At 39.7% G+C, this 25,132-nt stretch overlaps 1 protein-coding gene across 1 annotated transcript; it reads right to left on the bottom strand.

The window, feature by feature from the left end:
- Nucleotides 1–13,944: 13,944 nt before the first annotated feature.
- On the bottom strand, nucleotides 13,945–14,643 carry LOC109154763 (protein FAR1-RELATED SEQUENCE 5-like). Its single transcript, XM_019302491.1, has one exon. The coding sequence runs from the start codon at nucleotides 14,641–14,643 to the stop codon at nucleotides 13,945–13,947; it is 699 nt and encodes a 232-aa protein (XP_019158036.1).
- Nucleotides 14,644–25,132: the final 10,489 nt, after the last annotated feature.

Below are 25,132 nucleotides of genomic sequence, written 5' to 3'. Positions count from 1 at the left end.
ACCTCAGAGATGGAAAGCTAAGAGAAAAGGAAGGCTTAGGATGGAAAATGAATGGAGATGAATGTTTGAAACCTTACTGTGTTTCTCTTCTCCTTCTTGGCAGCCTAGGGCTTGAGTGGAGCATATGGAAGGGATCAGGAGACAACAAGAGAATAATGAAGCTTTTATAGGGTCCAAAATTCTAGGTGAAATGCAAATGATTGGTTGAGGGTAAAGTAGTCTTTTGGCTTGAACCTTCAAAATATCAGGCAAAGGTATTGGAAGCTTGTGGTTCACTATGCAACATGAACCAAAGTTTAAAAAGATAGTTTTAAATAGTATGGGGGTCAAAATGCATTTTTCCAAAAATACTTTCTAGACAACAACTTAGTTTAGGTTTCTTAGATTTCTCCCGGTTTCACTCAGATTGACTTTTGGATCAAAAGCTTGGTACGCAATGTACCCGGGAATTTAGGATTTTAGAAATAAAATAAGTCCCGGTGTTGAATTTATTTAAAACGTAGCTCAAAATAATTAATTCAAACACCGTTTTCATTACAAAAATTTTGGTAGAGTGAAAAACGACTATTTTGGAATTTCTTAAAACCGAATTTATAAAATTAAATTTTGAGTTGTCACATGCATCCTAATAATTCGTTTGGACTTGATGGCATGAATCTCGGGGTTTGTCCAGCAATATTGAGATATAGTTGGTTTGGATGTGTTGAATTTTTGCAAGAATTTTGTGAGCTCGGGTCAACTACCAAAGGGCGTGAACAAGACTTTCATTGTGCTTATTCCGAAGAAAGAAAATCTAGTCGCGATGGGCGACCTCCGTTCCATTGCTTTGTGCAATTTTATATACAAAGTGGTGTGAATCAAGCTCACTACTACTTGAAACGTAAAATTCAAGGGAAAACGGGGATTGTGGCTCTTAAGGTGGACATGAGCAAAGCATACGATATGGTCAAGTGACAATCCTTCAGGTTATTCTGAATCAACTCGGGTTCGCGACTGAATGAATTGTGTGACTAAATTCTACCCAAATCTTAATGGATTTCAAATTGTGGGCTCTGGGAAGGTGATTAGTAGTGCTAAAGTTTGTGGTGGTATCTATATTCTCAAAAACACTCCTTCGGATAAACAAGTTCATTCTCAAGTTAAGTTATGCTTTCAATTTTAGTTTTAGTTCATATTTCAATTTTGTTTCTGTTTCCAGTGAGAGTCTAGTTATGTTGTGATATTTTTGCCATAGACATCAAAATTTTAATTTATCCAAAGGTTGTTTACAGGTTTATTTATCAATAAAAAAAATTAAAATTTTTCATTGCGAAGTGTGTCAACTTTCAAAACATAGTCAATATATTTACTCAAGCAACCTTTACAAACCTACTTAGCCTTTTTCATTAATACATAGTGATATTTGTGGACCTTTAAGAGCGAAACATGTTAGTAGTTATAGATGATTTGTATACATCATTAATGACCACACTAGCACCCCGTGAATTTTCCTCGTGAAAGAAAAATCCAAAACTACATCAATCTTATAATTTTTCATTCTATGATTAAAAATCAATTCAAAAAAAAAGTTCAAGTTTTGAAAATTGATAATGGGGCAGAATACAATTATTCTCTCATACTTGCTAGATCAAGGAATTGTCCATATTAGTCACCAGTTAGCAAAATGGAGTGGCTGATAGAAAAAATAGGCACCTCCTTGAAGTCTCTCGATCTATCATTCTTTCAAATCATGTGCCTAAACATTTTTGCAGAGAATTTCTATTTATTGTCACTCACCTCATAAACTATATGCCTAGTCGTGTCTCAAGGTTCATGAAAGTTTATAGGACAAGAATGTAACCTTTAAACATTTAATAATGAGTTTTTACTATGTGTAAAAATCCCAAACAGAATCCGACAGGAGTAGTTACTTGTTGGGAAAAATCCCACCACATGTGACAATGAAAATCACAGAACCCGACACGGTCCACAAATACGAGATAACACAATAGCCCAAAATAAATAACAACGGAAGGGACACAAGATTTACGTGGAAAACCCCAAAATCACGGGGAAAAACCACGGACCACCACCAACACAACATTCCACTATAACAAATCTTGGGTACAAAGTTGCTGGCTACCACCCGAGCCAAACACCCTAAAAATCATCAAATACAACAACTAGGCCAAATACAATATATCACGTTCACAGGCCTAAAAGGGATACCAACTCGTACTCAAAAATATTCAACCACCACGAACAAGGAGAAAAGAATACAAATATTACGAGCTTACCCAAAACGATGATGCCTGGAACAAACACTGACCTCTACAAATATTTGATGAAGAAAAGTACCCCAAAGATCTTCGGCAAACCTCACGACAAATTCATCAGACGTGCGACAAAACCTGCCGACACACGCCGCCGCCGTGCCACCAAAGAAGCTAGGCAAACCCACGACAAAGTAGCACAAAAAGAAGAAGAAATAGATGTTGCTCCTTCAACTGCTGCATACGGCCGTGAAAAGGAAAAGAAAGAAAACTGAATTTTTCTTTCTTTTTGGCCTACTGCTTCTGCCGAAAAATACAAAAGGAATATGTGTAGTATGTAGAAGTGTCTAGTGTAGTGGTGAGGAAACAATGAATTCTCCCTCCTTTTATAGATGCAGGCAACCACCTTGGGAAATGAAGAAAGCTAATTAATTCCTCAACTTCCTCCCATAAACCTTAGGAAATCTCCTCCCATAAACCTTAGGAAAGCTCTTCCCATAATCCTTAGGAAATCTCCTCCCATAAACCTTAGGAAACCTCTTCCCATAATCCTTAGAAAATCTCCTCCCATAAACCTTAGGAAACCTCTTCCCATAATCCTTAGAAAATCTCCTTCCATAAACCTTAGGAAACCTCTTCCCAAGTTCCCTTAGGAAATCTCTTCCCAAGTTCATCCCAAGCAAACTTCTGCCCAACAACTTCATCCCAACATCCACTCTTTAACTTCTACCCAATAACCCATTCTCCAACCCAAATAATTGTCAGCAAACTTTTCCATCAAGCTAACAAATATTGCAGTGGAATAGGCTTGGTCCCAAATGAACTATTTACCAACATAGGAGGGAAGCCCAACCCAACATTACTCTGTGTAATACTCCTGACAAAATGCAATGAAAATAATCAAGCCAAATAAAAATACTCAAGATATTTTTATTGCAGTTGGGGAACACCTTCTAATATGCGGGGCCATGCCTAAAACTTTCCACTAAAATCAACCGATGTTTTTACAAGTAAAAGGTTCAAATGATTTACAAAAACTAAGTTTACCACCTATTTTTAATATCAACCTTAAACAATAACTTTGTAAGGAAGATTCAAAATACAATTAGAGCTAATGGCCTTGTTTGGTAAAATAGTTAGGCAGAGGTTAATTTTGATTTATTTGACTACTATTAGTTGTTTGACTTGGTTTAAAAATTAATATAAGTGTTTGGTAATTAACTTTTTGTACTCCAAAATGCTAAAATTCAAAAAGTTACTCAAAGCAACTTTTTCAATTAATTTTTTGAGAAAAGAAATTATACCAAAGAGCTATCAACTAACAACTAATTTACCAAACATATTTCTACAATCAGTTAATGTTATCAACTAGTTATACCATCTAATTAACTCAATCAACTAACAGCTAACAACCATTTACCAAACAAGACCAATATAAAAATTATACAAATTATATACCAAACCTGAATTTTCATACAGTTTGTACTAGTATCAAGTCAACCAGTTTCTTCGAATAGTACTTTAATCTATCCACTTGCTTGAAGTTTCTTCACACTCCTTTTTGAATAAATTCTTTGTAGTTTAATTCCTAAAACTTCAATTTTTTTCTTTATTACACAACCTCTATTTATAGGCTATGTTTGGCAAACCTAACTGAAAACTGAAAAGTTATAAGCTAGGAGCTGAAAATTGAAGAGCTGTTAAGCTAACTATTATGCTTGAAAGTGTTTGGTAAAATTAAATTTTTGATAAGTTGATAAATGTAAAAGACAAAAAAAAAAAACACATCTTTTTAAAATTTAAATTAATTTGTTTACATATTAAAATTTAACATTTTGTCTTCAAAAAAAAATTAACATTTTGAAATAAAACTATTAACATAATCATGATCTAGCATCCCATAATTTTCGTAACAGGCCCAGACCTTATTTTCTAAAGCTCGACTCGGCTCGGCCTATTTCCACTCCTAGTTGCGAATCACCTTCATATAATAATAATAATAATAATAATAATAATAATAATAATAATAATAATAATAATAATAATAATAATAATAATAATAATAACAATAGTGGTGAAAGTTGCGGATAAAAGAAAAGAGAAAATTATTTTAATTGAGAAGGGTAAATGATGTCATTTTTTAAAAATAATAAGGACAAAGATGAAAATAAAGTTAGGAAGCTACTAGCTTATTTTGAAATGCTACCTTAAGGTAGCGTAAGGTAGCCTCCAAAATAAGCTCTTATATTTTGAGAACATTACCAAACAAATCTTATAGCTTATTAATAACTTACAATAAGATATAAGCTTCTAAATAAGCTCTGCCAAACAGACTTATAATAGTTCAGACATGCACAGATATAGGGATCGGATCTCTTTTCAGCCCTACATTGTTGAGATAATCTTCCATCTACTTCCAGCTCATTTACTACTTTCAACCAACATATGCCAATAACAAATAAATCATGTACTCAATTAATATATTCATTATTAATTTCGACTAACAATTTGAAACATCACGAACTTTTTTACTACAAGTATCTCTTAGAGGTCGTTTGGTACTTTCAGAAAAAAAAAAAATCTGAGAAAATGTTTCTAAAGAATATATTTGATTGAAATAGCTTTACAGCGAAAATTAATTAACATGTTTGATATTACCTTAGAAACATAACAATTAAATTAGAGTTAATTCTAGTAGAGGTCCCTTGTTTTTTGTGGTAATTCTAAATTTAGTCACAAACTATTGTTTTTGCCATTTAACATCTCAGACTATTATTTTTGGACATTTTTAGTCATTCTCATGACTTTTTCTATTTTTAGTAAGGATATTTTTTATTCATATTTTTCATTTGTTATTTTTCTAGTTTCAACAAGTTTAATTGGTTTAGGACTTTACTAAAAATTGATTGAAAAATATGATTACTAAAAATCAGAGATTACCTAAAGTCCTAAACCAATTAAACCGCAAAAAAAAAAAAAGAATAATAAGAAAAGACAACGATGCCCTTACTAACAATAGGAAAATTCATAAGAAGGACTTAAAGTTTCCAAAAAATAATAGTCTGAGACTAAATTTAGAATTGACACCAAAGACAAAGGACCTCTGATGGAATTAACTCATTAAATTACTTAGAAAATTAATTAATTGGTTCATTTAAAATTCTTCAATTTTTTTTAATAATCTCAAATATATCCATGCTATAAACAAATATTTTATAAAAATGACAAATAATTGAGAGTTTAATAAATTATAAATTATAAATTATTATATCATATGCCAAAAAACACATTTAATAAAAATTAAACTCAAGTTAATCAATATATATATATATATATATATATATATATATATATATATGATTCTATTCAAATACAAACGGGTCTTAAAATACAAATGTGTGGATTCATCAGGGGCGTTGGATTTTGGGTTTGGATGGCCAGGATTTATTTAATTATTAGGGTGGGTTTTAATAAATTAGTGCGCTATTTTACAGTAAGGGGGGTATTTTGGGGGTTTGGATTTCTTTTAATCGGTTCAAATCCTAGAGGTATTCAATCACCATCGTTTTGCACTATTTTCCCGGACTCTCTCTCCTTCTCTGCCGTGATCGTCGGTCTGCGTGGGTTTTTCTCGCCGGCGATTCGGGTCTTCATCAACAACTTGGACAATGGTCGCAGGGGGGGACCGCGGTGGAGCCAAGCGGAAAAAGCCACCATCTCGGGTTGTAGGACCAGGTATGTCTTGTCCCCCTTTCTCAGTGTTTGGCTTCAGGGTTTCTCATCCCGGGTGGGGTGTTTGTCGGTGTTGGTTGATAGAGGGTCATTATGCATGTGTGTTCTGATCATCAGGCAAGTTGTGTGTGAGTGGGGGGGGGGGGGGGGGTGGCAGGCGGTGGTTCATGGCGGGCATGGGTGGCGGAATTAGAGTAGGGTTTTATTGGGGTTTTTTTTTATTTTTTTATTTTTTTATTTTTTTATTTTCCTGTACCGATGGTTCAATTTTTAGCTAAATATAAGTTTTTATAATTTCACTCCTATTTTTTTTTTATTTTTATTCTGTAATTGTTTCCATCATTAGGTGAGTTGTGTGTGAGTGGGGTGGGGGGGGGGGGGGTGCGGACGGTGGTTCCCGGCGTGCATGGGCGACGGAATTAGTCTAGGGTTTTATAGTTGCAATGCATCAATTCTCCCTTGTTCTAACGAATAGAAGTTTGTTGCTGGGTGATTTAACCCACTGTAAGAGAATAGAATTATACATTTTAGAAGTTTAAAGTCAAAATAAAAAGGAAAACACAGTGATAAGAAGTGTGAAAGTGATGTTTACAGGCCACTTAAGATAACAGCAATTAGTGCAGTAACAATTTCACCACCGTGAGCTTTTCCAGTAGTAACCACGTACCTTCCAACCCAGAGTTGTTAGGCACAAGAACAAATTGCAAGCCCATATGTTCAACTGAGTCCGAGTCCTTGGGCAAGACTTATCAATATACCATACCTAAGTGTAGCTTGTAGAGACGTTGCATATGAATAGTTTGCCAATGTTTCTTTTGTAAATGCATATAATGTGCTAATATTGTTGGCAGCCTGCAAATACATAAATGGGTGCATGTGTGCAAAGTTTTATTTTAGTGTCATTTGTATGTTCAATTTTAGAGTTGGCTAGTTGCATTGCTGTGTTATAAAGCAATGGTTTTGATGCGTGCGTTGGTGTGAATAAGTGGATGCACTTGCTGGTATTTTTGTGTGCGTAGTGTTAGTAAGTGGGTTATGTTTATTGAATTCAAGGGTTGGTTAGGTGCAAGTTTGTGGTTTGAAGTGGTAGTTTTTTTGTTTGTATGTTTGTGGTTAAATGGGTGTGTTTTCTATGCTTTATGCGTGCATAGTGTTGTTAAAATGTTTCTTTTGTAAATGCATATAATGTGCTAATATTGTTGGCAGCCTGCAAATACATAAATGGGTGCATGTGCAGGGGCGTATGTGTGCACAGTTTTATTTGAGTGTCATTTGTATGTTCAAATTTAGAGTTGGCTAGTTGCATTGCCGTGTTATAAAGCAATGGTTTTGATGCGTGAGTTGGTGTGAATAAGTGGATGCACTTGCTAGTATTTTTGTGTGTGTAGTTTTAGTAAGTGGGTTATGTTTATTGGATTCAAGGGTTGGTTAGGTGCAAGTTTGTGGTTTGAAGTGATGGTTTTTTTGTTTGTATGTACGTGGTTAAATGGGTGTGTTTGCTAGGCTTTATGCGTGCATAGTGTTGTTAAATGGCATTTGTAAGATCAATTATGGGATTGGTTAACTGTGTGGGTGTGATATGAAGTAATGGATTCACTTGTGCGTGCTTGGGAATAAATGGGTGCATTTTTTGATTTTATGTTTTACATGTTTCGATGTGACCCAGGTTCTTAGCGGGGTGTGAGCCGTGGTGTGGCTATTTAGTTTGTTATTATAGTCAGATGTGTGCACTTTTGCGTGCAAATGTGTGTGTAGTAATTAGTTTGATGTCATTTTTTTTCCTTGGGTTTGTGGTTACTTCACGTGCTTGTGCGTGTTTGTTGTTTGTGCAGCTAAAAATCCCAAACGTGCTCAGTCAGATGCGGGTCCTTCGGAAATATCTGAGGATGATAGTGACTTTGTGTCACCGCCTAGGCCAGTCCGCCCGAGGATTCCGGTAGAGCCGCCACAGGAGAATGCCCCTGACTGTGAACTCACCCCTGAGGAGGATGCTATGTATCCTACAGCGAAGATGAGGGCGCAGTCTGTGGTATTGGTTAATGCCCTGAAAGACTTTAGCTTTCAGCAGAAGTCTGACATTCGGGAGCTCGGGTTTGGGGCTTTATTGGACTTTGAGGTTGAGGATCTTCCTCCGCGCCTTCTGCGGTGGTTGCTCTATAATTTTGATAGCCAATCGAAGTTGTTTGATTTTGGTGGCGGGAGATCGTTGGTGGTAGATGAGAGGGATGTAGAGTTGATTGTGGGGTTCCCGCGTGGTCGTATTGATATGGTTCAGCGGGATAGACGTAAGATCAGCAACACTTTGAAACACTAGAGGGGGTTATTCCAGAAGTCCAGGTACAGGGTTACCCCTTCGGAGATTTGTGTTAAGATGGTTGGTGCGGTGGATGGTGGCGTTTGGTTTAAGCGCCATTTTCTTATGTTGGTGCTTTCCACATTGGTTTCTTGTATGTGTAGCGGCTACACTAACCAGATGTATTGGCATCATTTTGATGATGTGTCTAGCGTGTGTGACTTAAATTGGTGCAAGCTTGTGGTCGACACGTTGGTTGAAACGCAGACTACCTGGCGTTCTGGTCGGCATAAGTTCTTTCTTGGGCCGGCTAAGTTTGTTACGATATTCTTGGTGTTATTTTTTCTGATTGGTGTTTTCTGTTTTGTTCTTTCCCACTATGTCGTTACAATTAATGTCGTTATTATTTTTGGTTCTTTTTTCAGTTGTTTTATGTGGATCGTGTTGTGTACGGTGCGCGCTCTGTCCCCCGGTGTATTCCTGGCCTGTGTGGTTGGTTTTCACGTCTACTTCGTGAACGGGAATTTTTCGAGATTCGAGGTGGCGGGTTTGGCCTTGGTATGATTGAGCCCCCCCATGCAGGGTTGTCACAGGGCGGACGAAGGTGTTCATCCGTCTTCAGATGCAGTTGATTATGGGCCAAAGGTATGGGTTTTGTTGGGAGGCGTTCATTTATGTTTATTTTCTTGGGGTGCACACGTTGTTTGCTATGTGTGCTCCCCATAATGGAGTAAGTGGTTTCTGTATGTTTCTTTGTGGGTTGGTTTTATTTAACGTGTCATCCTCTTTTATTGGGTTAGACATTCGCAGATGTTGTATTAGAGATATAAAGGTTATTTTCAAGAGAAATTTTAGAGTTGGCAAAGCAAGGCCCGTTGGTGCTTTTGATGGCGGGGTGCTTCGACAGGTGTTTGAGGTTGTAAAGGCTGTTGGAGAGGTGCGTTCTGATGAGCAGCCCGTTGATTTTAATGATATTCTATCCTTCAGTCTAGGTATTACGCAAGATTTTCCTGATCATGGGGGGGGGGGGGGGGGCTGACATTGGGGATGTGGTTCGTGGTTTAACTCCGGCCAATACTGGTCGTCCTTTTTTTGGTGTTGAGGTCAGTTTTGTTGGGTTAGTCGTGTGGGTTCACACTGTTTCTGGTTTTGTTGGTTTATAACTCATTACTTTTTTCACTCTATTCCTATTTGCTAGGGTGGTCCAATTCAAGAGCATGGTGATGATGGCATGGGTGGTGTTTTAGGTGCTCCGGGTATTGATGTGGTTGTTCCTAATGGGGTTGGGCTTGTGCGGGTTCGGAGGGTTGTGGCCCGCGGTGTGTGGAGGGACATACGCATGTTGATGGCGTTTCCATGGTGTGTGGTATTGGGTCTGAGGGTGCTTGCCCGGGGGGTTCGGAGGTACCTACGCATATTGATGTTCCGCTATCTACGCCGATTGAGCCTGGCTTGGTATGTTTGTTATAAAGGAGTGGATTTGATGTGTTATAAAATGATGGATTTGATGTGTGCATTTTTTTCCTAGGTTTTTTTTTTTTTCGTAATTCAGATGCTCTGTTAATTTTTTTATAGTAGTTGTGGGCATTCTTGCAAATTAATGGATGCATTTGCTGGGTTTTATGTGTGTATAGTTGTATTAAGTGGTAATTGTGTTTTGAATCCAAGGATTGGTTAGTTGCACGGGTGTGGTATAAAGGAATGGGTTTTCTGTATGCATAATGTGGGTAGATGGGTACATGTGCTAGGATTTATGTGTGGATATTTTTATTAAGTGGCAATTATATGTTCAATTTAAGAGTTGGGTAGTTGTAAGGTTTGTTATAAAGTAATATTTTTTATGTGTGCATGGATGTGTATAAATGGATGCACTTGTTGGAAATTTTGTGTGCTTAGTTTAAGTAAGTGGCATTTTGTAGTTTGAATTCAAGACTTGGGTATTGGTGCTCCCACTTCTCCTATTTAGCCATTTATTCATAGTTTGGTGTGATGTAATGGTTTTGATGTGTGTGTGTGGATGTGTATAAATGGATGCACTTGCTGGAACTTATGTGTGCGTAGTTTAAGTAAGTGGCATTTTGTAATTTCAATTCAGCACTTGGTTGTTGATGCTCACACTTCTTTCTATGCAGCCATCTATGCATGGGGGTGAGCCTAGTCGGTCTCAGTCTGACGGACATATTTGTCAAGCCCCTTTCAAACCTTCTAGGGGTGTTACTATCCCGTCGGATGCTTTGTTTTTGCAGCTGTCGGATCTGGATCTTGGGTTGCCCGCTTTAGACAATCCAGAAGAGTCGGTTATTTGCAACTGGTTGTTGTGTGCAGCTGAGGGGGACATGTTAGTTTCGAGAACCATTTTTTAATAGACATATTGTGTTGGTTATGTGTGTTTGATCGGTGTGTTTTTTTTTATTACTTTCGTGTAGGGAGGAGATTTTGGTTGATGTGGGTGGTAGTGTGGCGCGGTGGGCGGACTTGGTGTCTTTGGCACCCGGGTCTTTGGTTGAGGTTGGTGTTGTAGACGCATGGGCCTGTCTGTTAAATTGTCGGGAGCGGTATAAGGAACCGAATGCCCCTTCTCGATTTTTTGCCTCCACTCTTTCCACGGTTTATAATTGCATCTTTTTGTGTTATGGTAGTTTGACATGTTTATGTGTTTTTGGTTGGGCTAATTTCACTCTTTTTTGAAGCTTCATATTGTCGTGGATACCTCCCATGATCGGGATAAGCAGTTTGCTTTGTTCAAGGATAGGCTACACGAGGAGTTTCAGATGACGCCATATCGTTACATTTCTGAAGTTGATTTGGTATGTATGTTTTTGTTTTACTTGGCTTCTAGACGATGCATCCATTATTTTTTGTGTGCACACGGACTGAGTTTTGTGTGCACGCGGGTTGCGCTAGGTTATTTGCTTGTAGTGATTTTTGTTTTCGAGGTGGTGCGTCATTGTTTTTTTGCAGTTTATGTTCCCCATTCTACTTTAGCAACATTACTTCCTTCTATGTGTTGATTTTCGAAAATTCCGGTGTGAGATAATTGACAATTCGACTCTTCAGCCTAATACGAAGCTGAAATATGGGGATTGCCCGGAGGATTTGGTATGTTATATATTTCGCACAGTCTGGTACTTTTTTACCTCTTTGCGCTTTTGGTTTTCGTCATTTTGATGTCTGCAATCTGGGGGGCCTAATACGAAGTTGAAATATGGGGATTCCCCGGAGGATTTGGTATGTTATATATTTCGCACAGTCTGGTACTTTTTTACCTCTTTGCGCTTTTCGGTTTTCGTCATTTTGATGTCTGCAATCTGGGGGGCCTAATACGAAGTTGAAATATGGGGATTGCCCGGAGGATTTGGTATGTTATATATTTTGCACAGTCTGGTACTTTTTTACCTCTTTGCGCTTTTCGGTTTTCGTCATTTTGATGTCTGCAATCTGGGGGTCTCTTACAGTTGGGCATGCTAATGGAATTCTTTAGCACTATTCATCCGGGGAGGTCTACGATGTGTGCGTGTTTGGAGCCAAAGCGTATGCAGATGAGTTGGCATGATGGCAAGAATAAGGTTGACTGCGGGGTCTATGTCATGCGTCATATGGAGTCTTACATGGGGCAGGGAGTGGCCAGATAGAGGTGTGGGCTTAGCAAAGGTAATATTGCTCAGCTCAAGAAGTTAAGGTTACGCTACATGAAGGAAATTGCAACATCAGAGTTCAATTTACTAAAGTCTAGGAATGTTCCTCGGGCGTATAAGTTTGTGTCATCGATCTCGTAGGTCTGGGGGTGGGGTTCGTGTCTTTGGTGTCTTTGGTTTAATGGATATTAGTTCACAAGTTTTGCAATGGTATGCCTACCTTTTTGGGGTTTTTATGTAGCTACCATTGTTATTGTGCATGGGTGAGTAAGCCGGTATTTAGTTTGTTGAGTTCTCATTCTTTTTGCTAAGTAAGGGTTGCACCTGTGTACCCTCATGGGGTTCCTTTGACATTTGTTTATTCGCAGTTGGTTGTTTGTTTATTAGTGACAAATTTATGTTATTAATTGCTTCTTGTTTAATTAAATTTTGGTATCTCCTTTTTTTTGGGTTGCGGTTGTGGGTGTTTGGATGCACAGTGTAATAACTTATGATGCACCGCCCTACACTTCTAAACTGACTCTGTGTGTTTTAGGTAATAGTAATTTCTACTGTTTGGTGGTGGTTTCGTGCGCACAGTGGCTTGATTGTGTGGTGGTAAACAGTGTGCGTATTTGTGGTTAATAGTTTAATGAATTATGCATGATTCTCTATTCATCTAAATTACACAGAAGACAGTAGGTCTATATTATCTTACCTGCTTAGTTCTTGGGTATTGGGTGTACTACTATGCGTGCACAACTATTTAATTATCAAGTCATTGGTATCAAACGAGTAGTTTACTATTAGCTTATAGAGTTTACTAATTAGAAACACGTGTGCGCAATGGCGGTTCTAAGTGGACATGTGTGTTCGTAATACATTGGTTTTCGTGGGTAAAATTAAAAACAGTCCAGTTTAATTTAATTATATACGGTTATTGTTAAATATGTGGGTGCACCTTGACGTTAAATACTGTGCGTTCGCAACTGAATACATGTCAAAGATGTGTTGCGAATTTAATAAATTTCACCGTAGTGAGTATTTCGCTGTTAACTTATAGGCTTACTAATAGAACCGGTGGGTGCACAATGGTGGGAGACCGTGTGCATAGCTGAACAAATTAACTAGTTGACTATTAGCGTATAGGCTTAGTGCACAACTATTTAATTATCAAGCCATGTGTAAAAATGGTATAAAATTAAACTCACCTAAGTAGTTTTCTATTAGCTTGTAGGGTTTACTAATTTAAAACGTGTGTGCGCAATGGCGGTTCTAAGTGTGCATGTCTGTTCGTAATACATTGGTTTTTATGGGTAAAATTAAAAACAGTCTAGTTTAATTTAATTATATACGGTTATTGTTAAATATGTGGATGCACCTTGGCGTTAAATACTGTGCGTTCGCAACTAAAGACGTGGCAAAGATGGGTGTGAATTTAATAAATTTCACCGTGGTGAGTATTAGGTTGTTAACTTATAGGCTTAGTAATAAAACCTGTGGGTGCACAATGATGGTGGACCGTGTGCATAGCTGAACAAATTAACTAGTTGACTATTAGCGCATAGACGTAGTGGTAAAACTGTGTGTGCACGTTGATGGTAAACAGTGTGCATAGCTGAGCGAATTAAGTAGTTGACTATTACACTGTAGGCTTAGTAATAAAACTGTGTGCACAATGATGGTGGTCAGCGTGCATAGCTGAACAAACAAACTAGTGTTGGATAAAATTCTAAAGTTTGACAAGTATTTAATTCAACTTTAAATTGAGATAGTATTCGTAGTATTTTAAACCACAGGAGGCTACTCGTCTGATAGGTCTTTTCTTTCTGGACAATTCCAGCTATCGTGGCCCGGTTGGTCACAAGTAGCACATGTCCTCACCTTTTTCTTCGTTTTTTCCATTGCTTTCTCTTTGTTGCTCTTTAATCATTTCCCGCTGCCCTTGTTCTTTGCAACATTGGGTGGCTTGATTTGGATCTCGGTAGGTGCAGTAGCGTTGACTATTGATTCAATCACTGATTGGTGGCTGGTGCTTGGGTTGGCTTGTTGCTTAGCGCTCTTTAACTTCCCATTTAGCTGCTGCATTGTTGTCATTAGAGCCATTTCGTTCACTTCCATTTTCCAATCCTAAGCAGTTGTAGAATTCATTCCAGAGTTGGTTCGCAATTGATTTGAGTTCATTCCCCCCTTGCGTATTAGGGCTACCTTTCAACACAATATCATACATTGGCCGTGCAGATGCGTCTCTTGTCCATCGGGGAACAATATAGTGTCCTGGTATTTCTTCGATGCCTTCGTCCTTGAAAATTGCCAACACATGCTTACATAAGATTCCTACTCTGTTGAATTTGTTGCAACTGCATTCTGTTTTATGGGTAGCTTCTTGGTGTGTTACCTCGAACAGTTTCGCACCCGTTTCATGTACAATGTACCTCCGGTTCTCGTCCTCAAGCGTCTTGTTGGTGATTTTGCATGTGAAACTTCCGGCCCATATTTCTTTTTGGAACTCGTAGAATATGTTGATGGTGTACAGTGCCGCTGCTTGGCGTTCCATGCCCAACGGGGTCTTCGGTTCAGGGGTTGAACCTTCACAGTCTGCGTTCAACTTTGCTTGGTTATGCCTCTGTTCTTCTATGGCGCGGTTGTATTGCATTATAAACTCGACTAGGCTGCAGTGGTGATTGGTGAATTTGTCGAAATAATTGTTCTCCGATTCTGAACGTGATGTTGTTTTGAGTAGTCCTCCCATGAGTACATCTTGGAAATATGCGGGTATCCACGATGCACGTGCCTCGTACAATTAGTAAAACCACCTGTGCTCAACAAGGTGGTAATCTTGCATTATCTTTGCCCATTTCAATTCAAATTCGGTGGCACTTAAGGTTTCATCCTATTAGGACTCTATGTATATGAGTCTGTTTAGAACTTTTTATCCTTGTCACACTGTGACTCTCTACTTCTTATCATTGTCACACTGTGACTCTCTATTCTATATATTCACATCATCTGATCTCATTGTAATCAAGTTCAGTAAATACAATACAATCAGTTCTCATCTGGTATCAGTAAGCTAGGGTTTTTTCTTTGTCTCTCGTCCCTATGGCTTACGGATCTGTTAATTCCTCCGAACGGACCGTGTCTGATGCTGCTATGTCGTCAAGTTCGTCGTCAATTGTGTCGCTATCCACTGCACATCACTTCATCAGTACGAAGTTAACCTATAAGAATTATTTGTTCTGGCTTACGCAAGTCGTCCCGTTTCTTCACGGGCATGACCTAATGGGGTTTGTTGATGGTACGAAACCCTCACCGGCTGTTCTTCTTGCTGCCGACGCCATGCCACGGCCGAACCCCGCCTATGCCGTTTGGATGCGTCAAGATCAAGCATTGTTGTCCATGCATGTCTCCTCCCTCTCCGACGAGGTCATGCCAATCGCCGTCGGACGTCGCACGAGTCGTGCCCTTTGGGAGGCCATTGTTCAGACGTTGTCGTCTTCCTCCCGCGCCCGCACGTTAAACCTTCTCGGCCAGTTGCAGGGACTGGACCAGGGTGATTCGTCGGTTGCGGATTACATCGGGCAAGCTCAGGTGATTGTTGAAGAGCTCACCCTCGCCGGTCGCGTCGTCTCCCTCGACGATCAGAATCTCTTTGTTTTTCGCGGCTTGAGACCGGAATTCCGTGCCCTCACCGCGTCTCTTGCCGTCCGTGGGCAGCCGGTCACGCTCCAGGAGTTGGCGGACTTCCTCGACGCCCAGGAATTTATCGCCAGCCGTGATTATGGAGGTGCTCCGGCGGCTCTTGCTGTTTAGCGCGGTGGCGGCCGATCAGGTCGCGGAGGTCAGAACCGTGGCGGCGGTCAACGAGCAGGCGGGGCCAATCGTGGTGGTGGGGGTAGACAGCAAGGTGGCCGTGGGCGTGGTGGCCGCGGTCGCGGACGCAACAATGGTGGCAATCAGGTTCAATGCCAGATATGTAGGCGAACTGGTCACGAGGCTCATGTATGCTATAACCGGTATGATTCCCCACCTCAGGCCAATCTAACATATCAAGATAATTCAGATGTTGGTACTCCTCAGACATGGATCCCGGATACAGGGCCAACTAATCATGTTACTCCGGACATTGCTGCTTTGACCACCTCAGAAGAATATGTTGGCAATGACACCTTGCGTGTCGGTGACGGTATGGGTTTATCTATTAGTCATGTTGACCATGCTTCTTTTAATACCCCTTCTAGATCATTCACATTGTCTGATATACTTCACGTTCCACGTTTGTCTAATTCTTTATTATCTGTTCAGAAGTTTGCATCCGATAATAAAGTCTTTTTTTAGTTTCACCCCTTTTTTTTTTGTTGTGAAGGATATCAATACCAAGGAAATACTTCTTCGGGGCAATAGTTCTGGGGGACTATACACACTTCCATTACCTAGTTCGTCTCTGTCAGCGTTTCTTTCCGCTCGTGCCTCGGCTTCCACTTGGCACAATCGTTTGGGTCATCCTCATAACCGTGTTCTTAGCCATATACTTCGATCTTGTTTAGTTAATGGATCTCGTGATAATATTCGTTGCACTAATTCTTTATGCAATGCATGTCAATTAGGCAAATCTGCCCGTTATCCCCTCCCTCGTGTTGCTTCCTCTAGTTCTCACGTACTGGATCTTATTTACACAGACATTTGGGGTCCTGTGCGTACTTTATCTACATCTGGCTTCCGTTACTTTGTGATCTTTGTGGATGATTATTCCCGTTATACATGGTTCTTCCCTATGAAATTAAAGTCTGATCTCTATGTCATCTTTGATAAATTTCGTACTCTTGTTGAACGGTCCTTTAATTGCAAAATAAAGGCCATTAAGTCTGATTTAGGTGCTGAGTACAAAAAGTTGCATTCTTCATTTGTTCAATTAGGAATTCAACATAGACAATCATGTGCCTATACACATGAACAAAATGGTCGTGTTGAACAAAAACATCGTCACATTGTTGAAACTGGTCTGGCTCTTCTAGCTCATGCCTCTGTTCCTTTGAAATTTTGGGATTTTGCCTTTGAGACTGCTGTCTATTCAATTAACAGAATGCCATCTTCTGTATTAAATAACTCCAGTCCTCATCTCCTGTTACATAAATCCCCTCCTTTCTATCTTTTTCTTCGTGTCTTTGGGTGTTTATGCTACCCTCATCTTCGACCATATAATCGTCATAAGATGTCATACAGGTCTTCTCCATGTGTCTTCCTAGGTTATCCTGAGTCATTTAGGGGGTACAGATACATGGACTTACATACTAATAAGATTTACACATGCAGGCATGTCAGATTTGATGAAGAAGTTTTTCCCTTTGCTACTAAAACTTCTTTGCAGGATCTATCTACTCTGTTTTCTGGACCTTGGGCGGAATCTGTTCTTAGTCACAGCACACCTATTCCTGCCGTGTCCAATGATGAGCCGCCAGAACCGCTACTACCTACTTCATTCGAACCAGCCGTGGATCCCGGACAGGCTGCCTCGTCGGGTGATCCTGTGGAGCCTGTTGCTCGCCGGCGAGGCCGTCCACGTTGGCGGTCCATCAGGCCCAATGTCCGTACTCACTCTAGGCCACTCGCAGCAACACAGATGCTCTTCTTTTTGCTCTAGCAGCTCAGGTGCATCCCACGGAACCCACATGTCACTCTCAAGCTGTCAAATATCCTGAGTGGCGTGAAGCCATGGACCAAGAATTCAATGCTCTCCTGCATAACCACACATGGTCTCTAGTTCCACCCACTGCAGGTATGAATATTATTGGCTGTAAATAGGTGTTTCGTACGAAGAGAAAGGCTGATGGTGCTATTGAAAGGCATAAAGATAGGCTGGTTGTGAAAGGTTTTATTCAGGTTCCAGGTCAGGACTTCTTCGACACTTTTAGTCCAGTGGTAAAGCCTACGACTGTAAGACTCCTTCTATCTCTAGCTTTATCATCTGGGTAGTCTATCAAACAGCTAGATGTTCATAATGCTTTTCTGAATGGTAATCTGGCTGAAACGGTTTATATGAAGCAACCCCCTGGTTATATTGATGCTAACTTCCCGAATCATGTTTGTTTGTTAAAAAGATCTCTGTATGGGTTAAAACAAGCTCCCAGAGCTTGGTTTAATCGACTACATACGTTCTTACTATCGGTTGGCTCTCAAGCATCCAAGACAGATGTCTCTCTGTTCTATTACTCTAAAGACTCTGCTTTGGTTTATCTATTGGTGTACGTGGATGACATTCTTGTAATGGGAAGTGATCAGGGTATTATGTCTCAGCTCTTGTCCAAACTATCTGCTACATTCAAAATAAGAGATCTTGGTGAACCAAATTTCTTTCTGGGTATTGAAATAGTTAAGAGTGACAATGTGATTATTTTATCTCAACAACGGTATATGAATGATATTTTAAAACGGGCTGGAATGTCTGAATGCAAACCCCTTTCTACACCTATCTCTGTCTCGAAAACTGTCCCCTTCAATTCAGATCTATATGATGATCCCACACAGTACAAGTGTCTAGCTGGAGCACTGCAATATCTCACTGTCACACGACCTGACCTATCCTTTGCAGTTAATCAGTTATGCCAGCATATGCATGCTCCCACCATATCACACTGGGAGCAGCTCAAACGGGTACTCAGGTATGTTAAGGGAACAGTTGATCATGGTTTACGCATACGACAGTGTTCATCTAGAGACATTCATGCTTTCTCTGATTCTGATTGGGCTGGTTGTCCTGACGATCGAAAATCCACGAGTGGTTTTGCTGTTTTCTTGGGGAATAATCTTATATCATGGGTTTTCAAGAAACAGACAACTGTTGCCAGGTCATCCACTGAGGCTGAATACAAAGCTCTTGCAGATGTTTGTGCTGAGGTTCTATGGATTATGTCATTACTGCGTGAGATACAGATTCCGAGTATTTCCATTCCAAAATTATGGTGTGATAATCTAGGAGCTACATATATGAGTGCCAATCCAATCTTTCATGCGCGCACCAAGCATGTGGAGATTGATTATCATTTTGTTCATGATCGAGTAGCCTCGGGCGATATCCAAGTCAACTTCATCTCCACAAAGGATCAACTTGCTGATATCTTCACCAAAGCTCTGCCTGGACCTAGATTTTCTTCCTTAAGGGACAAGCTACAGGTTATTAGTATACATTGTGCTTGAGGGGGAGTATTAGGACTCTATGTATATGAGTCTGTTTAGAACTTCTTATCCTTGTCACACTGTGACTCTCTACTTCTTAGAGCATCCACACTTGTGCATATTGTGGGGGGATTTCAGCATTAATTCTTCCCTACATGAGATAATAACTAGTGTGGAGGGGAGATAATTGAAAAAGAATTGTCCTACAAATGTGAGGATATTGTCAGGAAAAAAAAAAAAAAAGAAGAAGAAGTAAGGCTGTGCGCGTTCGCGCACAACCTTGGGCAAAAGCCGGGCGCGTGCAGTGACGCGTCTGATTACTTTTTTTTTTTTTTTTTTTTTTTGGTTTTGTTTTTTCTTTTTTTTTTTCTCTCCCCTCCCACATTCTCTTTCCTAATCACTCTTACATTATCCCCCCATTCTCCCCAACCAATGTGGATGCTCTTATCATTGTCACACTGTGACTCTCTATTCTATATATTCACATCATCTGATCTCATTGTATTCAAGTTCAGTAAATACAATACAATCAGTTCTCATCCATCCCATACTGCATTGTTTAGGGCCTTCTTAAACTCGACATTCTTTGCTAGTGCAGTTTCTGCCTTGTCCCCGACTTTTGACATGATGTGCCATATACAGAACCGATGCCTCGTTTCTGGCATAATGTTGGGTACTGCGACCTTTAGTGTTGGGTCTTGATCTGTAATAGTACATCTTGGTGTATACCCCATCGCGGTTTTGAAGCTTTTTAATAACTACTCATACGACTCCACATCTTCTCTTGCAATGAGGCCCGCCCCAAATGTAATGCTTCGTTTATGGTTGTCCACTCCTGTGAACGGTACAAAGACAAGCTTGTATCTGCCCGGTGTATATTGTTTCTCAGTTAGTGCACAGACATATAATAGTAAGACAGGCCTCATTTTTTTTTTCGCCACCCGACGTGTAGTTTCTATGGCAAAACTGCAAGCAGGCTGACTTGCACTCACAAATACACAGGCGTGCACACACCACATAACACTGTAATTAACCATCTATTCGATCGCTGCAATTACCAGGGTTGGTGAAAGGATCTCATGGTTTATACTGTCCATGCAATGTTTAGCAGCTGTGCACGCACGTGTATTTGAGTACTAACACATACTGGAGAACAATTTCATTAAATTCAACTACTTTAATTGGAGTCATATATACCTGTTCGTGCTGTACGTAGCATCGAATGACATCACGTCTCCAAAACATGCAAAATTCTTTCGTGATATCGCGTCAGCCCAAAACAGCCTGCACAGTTTCCTATCTTCATTTAGATCAAAATCAAAGTAGAAGTCTGGGTTGGCCTCTTTATTTTTGAACATGTCTTCTACCATCATTTGTGCATCTGCTCCAGCAATATACGCCAACAAATCCCTTCTGAAGTTGCAGAAATCAGTGGATGTTGCTCCTATATCGGTAAAACTTCCCACCATTTCTTTGTATAATCTCTAAGATTTGGTAAAACCAATGTTTTCCCTTGCGCAGTTTGCTAGGAATATCTTGTGTCCAATATCCAGCTTCCTATTTATTGTCAAGAAGGGTCTCCCAACGTCTGAGCATAGGCAGTGTGTCTGCCATAGCTCCACTGCATGGACCTTATAACTGCCGGTTGAACACCTTGTTATCACAATTCGGACCTTACAACCAACTCTTTTTGACACCCGCTTTTTTTTCTTTGGTTGTGTGGTGTTTCCCATGTCGGTGACTGCGTTACTGCCCTTCTTGGGGGGCTTGAATCCTTCCCGTGAGCATAACATGTATTTTATGTGAACTTCCCCTTCCCTGTTCATTTGCATCGTGCCTTTTCTAATATCGAAACCGACAATAATTGCGTATGCCTGGTAGAAGGCTAGTCCGTCTTCTAGTGTTGCAAATTGTTGCCCTTCATACGGGGTGCATTCACTTTTGCAGGTGGGTAACCACAGTTTCGTTCCATCGGGTAATATGATCATTTCGCAATCTGTTGCTCCTTCTTCGGTATGCTCTTTGCCTATAAATCAAAAGTGTGTTCCGTAAATATTAGTAACATTATTTGGCACTGGTAGCGCTATTAGAATTGCATATAATATAAACGATAGAATCTGTGGGGAGCACACATGTTCAAACTACGGTACGGTGTGTGCAATTGAGACTAATAGCGTGTGCACTCAATGAACACAACGCTACAACCCCTTCCTTCACCCCCCCCCCCCCCCTGTAGTCAATCCATGATTTCTAGTTTTGCAGATTTGTATTGATGCAATTCCATCACATCTATTACGAGTACGTACTGGGTTAAATTATTTACTACTTGTAACTCCCAAAGATTTATTCCATTGCATCCAACAGTTTTTTTACTACTAAATCGATATGTACAATAATAGGGGTTCAACTATATGGTGTACTTACCTGGATTGGCGTCATCCATGGAGTCTAAGTTGGCATCGTAATTTCTTATGTCTGCGTCGGCCATGGTGTCTGCTCTCGCGTCCATGGAGTCTGTTTCTCACGTCGATGGGTGCACGTCGGAGCGGTTCCCTATGGCGTGGTAGGTTTGTCGTTGCTGATTGATTGTTCAAATCCTATTAGTATTTTAATTCCTTAATTATAGGATGGCATACGGAATAGAATTCGTTCAATATTACACGTTGTGTGTGCATTGTCACTATTACCCTTGTTTATACTAATTACTAGTCTGCGTCTCCCAATAAAGGCTACATCAAATCCATTCATCTTATCGCATCCTATGGCTAGATCTTGTCCACACGTTTGTATTTTAAGGGGGTTTACATTAGAATGGCTCCATATATATATATATATATATATATATATATATATATATATATAGAGAGAGAGAGAGAGAGAGAGAGAGTAGGGTTCCAATGAGAACACTTGCTTAGGTGAGAACGTGAGAACAAATCGTGTGCATCCATATAATATTTTTTAATGGTCTAGATTAGATTAAGTGTGTGCAAACGCGAATTAAATGTGTGGAAACACACATAATCGCGTTTACACACATTTAATCTAATCTAGATCATTAAAAAATATTAGATGGATGCACACGATTTGTTCTCACGTTATCACCTAAGCAAGTGTTCTCATATGATCCTATATATATATATATATATATATATATATATATATATATATATATATATATATATATATATATATATATATATATATATATATATATATATATATATATATATATATATATATATATATGTTCAAATGTGGATGGTGCGCCTATGTGCGGAGGTCGATGAGATGAGAGCCATTGATCTTGCCAAGATTAACATCCAAGATTAACAAGTAAAAAAAACACGGTGACAATTTAATGTTTTTGGATTTAAGTCAACTTTAAGGTGCGTGGTTTTCCTTTTTAAGGTACGTGATTTTGGTTCTTAAGGTGCTTGGTTTTTGTGCTTAAAGTGCGTGGTTTTTGTGTTGTGTGCTTAAGGTGCGTCAATTGTTGAAATTTTAAGTGCGTCATTCTAAAGGTTTAGGTGCATGGTTTTCCTTCTTAAGGTGTGTGGTTTGTGTATTTAAGGTGCGTCAGTTGTCGAAACTTAAAGTGTGTCAGCCTAAAGCTTTAGATACGTGATTTTTCTTCTTAAGGTGCGTTGTTTTCCTTCTTAAGGTACATCGTTCTAAAGCTTTGGGTGCGTGGTTTTCCTTCTTAAGGTACATCGTTCTAAAGCTTTGGGTGCGTGGTTTTCCTTCTTAAGGTGCTTTGTTTTCTCTCTTAAGGTGCATTGTTTTTCTTCTTAAGGTGCGTCATTTTTACAATTTTTTTTCATTCAACAGTCCAATGAATTTTTTTAGTTTTGATTCCCAAGTTCAAAATGATCTAATTCAAAAGAAGAAAAAAATGATAGCAATATAATAACAAATATGGAATTGTTATCTTTAGAGTAAACATGAAGAAGATGGATGCAATTGAGGACGCACGCTAGTTTTTTCATTTTTATTTATTTGAGTCGTTGATCAACGGCTCAGATCTAACCCATTTTTCACTTGAGAGCATCTCCGCACCCGAACTCATCCATATACACACACGCGCGTAATGTATCATTATGTAATGAATATTGTAAATTAGAATACAAAAAAATTTGATCCTTGACTTTGGGAATGGAGCAGCCTTAAATCTCCAAGACAGCTGTCCCACCAAAAAGAGGTGCCTACAATCCAACCAGGGGATTATTGTAACACCCCTGAATTTTGAGATATTTAAAACTTATAAAATGAAGGCGAATCCATTGATTAAATCCCAATCAGAGCACAAGGTTATCCATAAGTGTCGGGGTGCTATGCCACACCTAGGCTTGAGAACCTAGGTGCACAGGCCAAACTAACCAAGAATAATAAATCCTCAAATCAATATTCGAATACAATCCCAAGGCACGCATGCCAACTACTGAGCTAAGGCTAATTAAGCTAAGTCCAAGGTTCCGACTAGCGCGCTCTGAAGCTAATGCTCATCGCCTGAAAAACATTCGGTATAACAACCGTCAGCGAATAATGTTGGTAACCCACTCCAACGCATTAAGTACAATATAGGTAGATATAAGAAACTCATTTTGAAACTGGAATACATATATACTTACGAGACTCTAGTTTAAATTCAAGATCAAGACTCAAGACATATTAATAGACTCAACATCATAGAATAATCATAAGAACTAACAGGCATCCTAAGCATACAATACAAGACATGACAGGCAGATAAGCATACAAATAACAAGTAGAGGCAACGAAGACATTCAATACAATCAATTAGCAAGTAGTCATCAAAGCACACAATTCTTCCTCCAACCTTATACCAAGTTCCAACCTTGTAGCTCCCCTCCGTCCTTATATTAGTTCCAACCTATACCTCCAGGCCACCCATATACCACCACCCCTTATGCTTCCGGGCAACTACATGCCCCCACCGACAAACCACCTATCAACCACCAACATATCAAGATGGTGCTGTAGTGCCATTTAATGATCCGCACCTCTAGTGCCACTATCAAGGGGTTAGCGCATATAGCTCTAACATGACACCGCAGCACTTATAACCTGAGCCATGCTCAACGGCAAGCAAGTCTAAGGTGGGTGTGTGCCTTTAGCACAGTCACCGCTATGACATGTACCTTTAGTACAATGACCGGGTACAAGTGGTGTCAACCGCCAACAATTCATTTCCACCAATCACAATCTCATCATCATCATCATCATCATTCACACCAGCCATTGCGCAATGACCACGATACTCATCATCATTCAATCAATTAACACATAATCAAATAACAATCAAGACACAACAACAACGACACATATTACACATAAATTCCTAGAACGATACTTAAGACACCAAATGAGAATCATACACGACAAACGAGGTACAACGGGACACAACGAAACACGAGGAAACAACAAACGGGGGGAAAACATCACGAACCTTGACCAATTTCCAGCGGGTAGGTGGCGGGTGGGTGCCGGCGGGCATACCACCGCCCGCTGGCTACCCGCTGGAACGGTGACACGGGCAACGAGTAGGTGGCGGGTGGTCAGTCCCCCCACCTACCCCCCACTGATACACAGGCAACTTTCGACCCGGGATCACTCGTGGAACCCGAAATCATGTCCAGACACATTCAAACACATAACGACAACACCACGTACACAATTAACGGAAACAAACCAAGAATCATGCAACATACGTTCTAACACGATTCCTAAACATGCAAAGACTCAACATAAATCATATAACTGTTCAAGAGCATCCGGAACCACAGGAACATCAAGAATTCTATATGCAAAGTCTTAAACACAAGTCCTAGGCTAGACTCAATACCCGATCATGCATAATCCCACCAAAACATACCAAGAACATCATAATACGAAATTCATGATATAAACCCTAGGGCTCTAGACATAATCAAGATACAAGATCATTCATATAATCAATCACAATATCAAGAACATCAAGATTATCACATAAACACAATATAAACCCTAGGCAAAGCTCTATAAAGACTCAAACACAGAATCACATATCA

The sequence above is a fragment of the Ipomoea nil genome, unplaced genomic scaffold (genome assembly GCF_001879475.1).
Source record: "Ipomoea nil cultivar Tokyo-kokei standard unplaced genomic scaffold, Asagao_1.1 scaffold2653, whole genome shotgun sequence".
NCBI classification, from domain to species: domain Eukaryota; kingdom Viridiplantae; phylum Streptophyta; class Magnoliopsida; order Solanales; family Convolvulaceae; genus Ipomoea; species Ipomoea nil.
This window is presented reverse-complemented; position numbering and strand designations above follow the sequence as displayed.

Bases quoted from the DNA above. Each gene is read 5' to 3' on its own strand.
- LOC109154763 (XM_019302491.1), bottom strand. From the start codon at position 14,643: ATGGGAGGACTACTCAAAACAACATCACGTTCAGAATCGGAGAACAAT.